General features: G+C 39.7%; 1 protein-coding gene across 6 annotated transcripts in view; it reads right to left on the bottom strand.

Moving 5' to 3' along the window:
* Positions 1–2143: 2143 nt before the first annotated feature.
* The window catches only part of LOC141161608 (putative methyltransferase DDB_G0268948), a 232737-nt gene continuing 228880 nt past the window's right edge, over positions 2144–6000 (bottom strand). For all 6 annotated transcript variants that reach the window (XM_073646654.1, XM_073646648.1, XM_073646653.1 and 3 more), the window contains one exon: positions 2144–4602. In XM_073646654.1, coding sequence (XP_073502755.1) covers positions 4515–4602 — 88 coding nt within the window. In that variant the 3' untranslated portion in view covers positions 2144–4514. The remainder of the gene's footprint in view (positions 4603–6000) is intronic.

Genomic DNA, 6000 nt, shown 5'->3' with positions numbered 1-6000 from the left:
GTACAAAGACACGGTAGTTGGAACCAAAGATCTCAAATTTGGACTCATCAGACTAAAGCACCGATTTCCACTGGTCTAATGTCCATTCCTTGTGTTCTTTAGCCCAAACAAGTCTGTTCTGCTTGTTGCCTGCCCTTAGCAGTGGTTTCCTAGCAGCTATTTTACCATGAAGGCCTGCTGTACAAAGTCTCCTCTTAACAGTTGTTGAAGAGATGTGTCTGCTGCTAGAACTCTGTGTAGCATTGACCTGGTCTCTAATCTGAGCTGCTGTTAACCTGCGATTTCTGAGGCTGGTGACTCGGATAAACTTATCCTCAGAAGCAGAGGTGACTCTTGGTCTTCCTTTCCTGGGGCGGTCCTCATGTGAGCCAGTTTCTTTGTAGCGCTTGCTGGTTTTTGCAACTGCACTTGGGGACACTTTCAAAGTTTTTCAAATTTTTCGGACTGACTGACCTTCATTTCTTAAAGCAATGATGGCCACTCGTTTTTCTTTGCTTAGAATTTGTATTATGGCAAGAAAAAAGCAGCTAACAGTCTATTCAGTAGGACTATCAGCTGTGCATCCACCTGACTTCTGCACAACACAACTGATGGTCCCAACCCCATTTATAAGGCAAGAAATCCCACTTATTAAACTTGACAGGGCACACCTGTGGAGTGAAAACCATTTCCGTTGACTACCCCTTGAAGCTCATCAAGAGAATGCCAAGAGTTTGCAAAGCAGTCATCAAAGCAAAAGGTGGCTACTTTGAAGAACCTAGAATATAAGACATATTTTCAGTTGTTTCACACTTTTTTGTTAAGTATATAATTCCACATGTGTTAATTCATAGTTTTGATGCCTTCAGTGTGAATGTACAATTTTCAAAGTCATGAAAATACAGAAATTTCTTTAAATGAGAAGGTGTGTCCAAACTTTTGGTCTGTACTGTATACAATTCCACATGTGTTAATTCATAGTTTTGATGCCTTCAGTGTGAATGTACAATTTTTAAAGTCATGAAAATACAGAAAAATCTTTAAATGAGAAGGTGTGTACAAACTTTTGGTCTGTACTGTATTTCACACAAAATAGTTGATAAATAACATTTCCCATATGTCTACTTTACATCAGCACAATTATGGAACCAAAATTTTGTGTTAGGAAACGCAAAAAATTTACAAAACCATTTTTTTAGGGACCACATCACATTTGAAGTGACTTTGAGGGGCCTTTATGACAGAAAATACCCAAAAGTGACACCATTCTAAAAATTGCACCCATCAAGGTGCTCAAAACCACATTCAAGAAGTTTATTAACCCTTCAGGTGCTTCGCAGGAATTTTTGGAATGTGGAAGAAAACAATGAACATTTAACATTTTCTCACAAAAATGTTACTTTGGACCCAAATTTTTTTATTTTTGTAGGGGTAACAGGAAAAAAAGGGCCACAAAATTTGTTTTGCAATTTCTCCTGAGCATGCTGATACCCCATATGTGGTGGAAAACCACTGTTTGGGCACATGGAAGGGCTCAGAAGGGAAGGTGTGCCATTTGTTTTTTTGAATGTAAAATTTGCTTAAATAATTAGCGGACGTGTTTGGAGAGCCCCTGATGTGCCTAAACAGTGGAAGCCCCCCACAATTGACACCATTTTGGAAACTAGATCCCTCAAGGAACTTATCTAGATGTGTGGTGAGCACCTTGAACCCCTAGGTGCTTGACAGAAGTTTATAACATTGTGCCGTAAAAATAAAATTTTCACATTTTTCCCACAAAAAAATTTTTCTGCCCCCAGTTTTGCATTTTTATAAGGGTAACAGGAGAAATTGCACCATACTATTGTTGTGCAATTTCTTCTGAGTAAGCCAATACCCCATATGTGTGGGAAAAACACTGTTTGGGCGCACTGCAGGGTTCAAATGGGAAGGAGTGCCATTTGACTTTTTGAATGTAAAATTTGCTTGAATAATTAGCGGATGCCATATCTCATTTGGGGAGCCCCTGATGCGTCTAAACAGTGGAAACCCCCCCACAAGTGACTAGACCCCTCAAGGAACTTCTCTAGATGTGTGGTGAGCACCCTGTGCCCCCATGTACTTCACTGACGTTTATAACTTAGAGCCGTGAAAATAAAAAAATCAAACTTTTTCCACAAAAATGATCTTTTCGCTCCAAATTTTTTATTTTCACAAGTGTAAGAGGAGAAAACTGTTGTGAAATTTCTCCTGAGTACGCCAATACCACATATGTGGGGAAAATACACTGTTTGGGTGCACGGCAGGGTTCAGAAGGGAAGGAGCACTGTGTGACTTTTTGAACGAAAAATTGGCTGCAATCGAGAGCGGACGCCATGTCGCGTTTGGAGAGTTCCTGATGCGCCTAAACAGTGGAATCCCCCACAAATGACCCCATTTTGGAAACTAGACCCCTCAAAGATTTTATCAAGGGGTATATTGTACATTTTGAACCCAGAGGTACGACACAGAATTTGATAATATTAGGTCATCATATTGAATAAGTTGTCATTAGTCTTGAGCGAAAGTGCTCGCTACTTGACTTTTCATCGGGTACTCGGGTATGCACCATGTATCGTGGGTGCTCAAGTGACATGCTCGAGTCCCTGCCCTGCATGTTTCACGGTTGTTAGATACCCAAAAAAAAACATGCGTGGATTACTCGTGCATGGCATGCAATCCCCGTAAGGTTTTTTTGGCTGTATAACAGTCGCGAAACATATGGGGCGGAGACTCGAGCATGTCACTCGAGCACCCGTGATACTCTGTGCACACTCAAGCACCCGATGCAAACTCAAGTAGTGAGCACTTGCGCTCAACACTAGTCGCCATATTGTCATCATTTTTAATTCTTTAACTTTTGAAAATATCCCAACCCCAACATAACTCTAACCCAAACCCTAATACAACCCCAACCCTAGCACAACCCTAACCCTAGCACAACCCTAACCCTAGAGTTTATTTTTTACAACGTTCCTCGTGCCGTATAAGTGATTATACAACTTTATTCTTCGGGTCGGTGTGATTACAGCAATACCAGATTCATATCGGTGGATTTTTATGTTTGGCAGCTGTCACACACTATAAAACGTCATGTAAGGGCTTGTTTATTGCGGGACAAGTTGACGTTTTTATTGGTACCATTTTCAGGGCAAATTACAGTTTTTGATTGCTTTCTATTCAGATTTTTGGGAGGCGGAATAAACAGAAACCAACAATTCAGGAATTGTTTTTTTTTGTTTTTTTTCTAATGCCATTTCCAGTGTGGTAAAATTTATAAGGCAGCATTATTCTTTGGGTCAGTACATTTACTATTACTACATTTATATTGTTTTTTAATTTTTTGGCGCTTTTACACAATAAAAACTATTTTATAGAAAAAATATTTTTTTTGCATGGCTTTATGCTGAGAGCTATAACTTTTTTTACTTTTTGACTGATGTATCTGTATGGCAGCTTGTTTTTTGCAGGACAAGATGACTTTTTCAGCAGTACCATTTTTATTTACATTCGTCTTTTTTATTGCGTTTTGTTCCATTTTTTGTTTGGCAGTATGATGATAAAGAATCGTTTTTTGCTTCGTTTATTTTTCTTATTATTTATTTATTCATGGGTACAGTATATTTTTATTATTTTGGATTATTTTGTCATTTTTTTTAAATATTTTTACAATTTTTAATTTTTTTTTCACTTTAACACTTTTTTTTAACATTTACACTTTGTTCCAACTATGGGATGTTCATTTTTTGCAGGCTGATCGCTTGCATAGCATGGGGATGCAGCAGCATCCCCTATGCTATGCAGGCTGTCAGCCCTGCAGACACAAGTAAGATAGATCGTGCACTGAGCACGATCTACCTAACTTCCTGATGCCTGGTGACCCGGATGTCACCATGGCAACGATTGGGACCCCGTGCTCACAACACGGGATCGCCTATCCAAGGTAAGAGGGGCGCTCTTACCTCTGCTTGCCCCGGAAATGCGGCAATCGACTTCGATCGCAGCATTTCCGGCGGGGTTAATATGATGGCGGGGCGGGACTGCTCCTGGCACATAGTACCGGGTGTCAGCTGTAAGAATCAGCTGACACCCGGCAGCAATCAAGTCCGCACAGCCTCTGTACCTGGTCATTAAGGCTCAGTCCACAGGTACATATTATTACGCCCTGCGTCAGAAAGGGGTTAAAAAACTAATTATGCCAGCATTAATTTTTCACTTGATATCACTATTGCGAGGGCAGGGAAATTACAATAAGTTTCAAATTTACAGAATGTGTATTTTTTCTCTCTAAATAAATTCTAAACATATCAGAGTAAAATTTACCCCAAATCCAATCTACAAAAAAAAAGTGCCATGAAAGGAATGCTAATAGTAGATGTGGCAGGATTGTGTTAAAAGTCTACCTATAGCATGTAAATGTTAGTGTCCAGGAGTTGCAAAGACACTTTTTGCAGAAATTATAAGAAAAAACAACACAACGCTCTACTCTGAATATTTGCATCTAACAGGTCTCCATGTTATTGCTTGCAAGCAAGGACACAGTAATGTTTCATGGTCATGTTCATTTGGGCAGAATCAGCCTCTTCTCCAAGTACCTCTCGAAATCTGTAACAAGAAGGTAAATTCAGCAACATCATAGAAATGTAGTAATTGCTTTATAAGAATTATGTGTGCTTAGTAAACTTCATACTGTGATATGATGCTACAGAACGCATCTTTATTAGTTATTTTGCACCTAATATTGTAGAGTTGGATGATTCCGCATATGTACATGGACAGATGATGGGTTTTTAAGGGGATGTTGGTTCCCAAGTGTGTTGGTATCCACCATGAATGGCAAAGTTCCCCTCCTTCTCAGGACATTCCAAATGTTACCTTTTTTAGGGTAGAGGCTTTGTATTAAACAAGTAAATATTCATTTTATTTTGATAATACAAGGTACCAGGCAACAACATGGCACAGTGGTTAGACTTGCAGCGCTGGGGTCCTGGGATCAAATCCCACCAAGGATAACGTCTGCAAGGAGTCTGTATAGTCTCCCTGTAATTAAGGGGGTTTCCTCCCACATTCAAAAGACATACTCATAGGGAATTTAGGTTGGATTGTGATACCCAATGGGGACAGTGATGAAATCAGTAAATTGCTATAGAATTAATGGTACTATGCAAGTGAGTAAAATAAATAAATAGACTTGTTACTGGCATTAAGAGCCTGGCTCTGTAATACCTGATTATAATCCCAGAAGTACACCCTGACACCCCATTGTATTCCTTGATAGAAAATACATGAATCTACGAGAATCTACCACAGCAAAGTAACTACTGCGATGAAAGGGTTGTCGAATCGAACACGGATATAATGATGAATGGCAGATAAAATGGCAGTTCTTGACAGCGGCTATTAAACAGTTTACAGAGCTGTAGAGTCCCACTCGATACATCTTTAAATATCCTTTTACAAAAGACCAGCTGGTGGTACAATATGACGACAGTTCGGGATCGGTAAACTGTTAACAATCAACGTTTTTTTTTAAAGCCTGTTTGCATAAGCAGACCAAAGAAAGGCACGAGCACTGAGCAATCTATATTAGCGATCTATTAGATCGCTCATTGCGCTTAGTCTACTATGGCTCTTGGCAGCGCGACTTCTGTTTACACAGGGCGATGCACCGCCAAGGAGATGAGCTTTTCACCCCGTGAACGAGTGGTTTGTGTGTTAATTGGGTGATCGGCAGCCTGTTTGTTTGGCAGGATAATTGTGAATTGAGCGTTTTTAACAATACTCCTTTACGATTATCTTGCAGTGTAAATGCCCCTTTAGATCACTTCCAGAGCAGATATCAGCTGGTTAGTGAGGTGACGTCTGTCAGCGCCCCCAGTGATCTCATATTGATGCCTGATCCTATGTCAGACCCAAACGACCCCTTTAATATAATTTTCTGTTATCACTACAGGTCTAAAATATAGTCAGTGCCTAAACTCAGGATAACTTTTTTTTTTTTTA

This window comes from Phyllobates terribilis, unplaced genomic scaffold (assembly GCF_046119375.1).
Source record: "Phyllobates terribilis strain yellow unplaced genomic scaffold, ASM4611937v1 Scaffold_9__5_contigs__length_417890890, whole genome shotgun sequence".
NCBI lineage: Eukaryota > Metazoa > Chordata > Amphibia > Anura > Dendrobatidae > Phyllobates > Phyllobates terribilis.
Note: the sequence above shows the minus strand (reverse complement) of the source record. Positions and strands in the feature narration are given on the sequence as shown.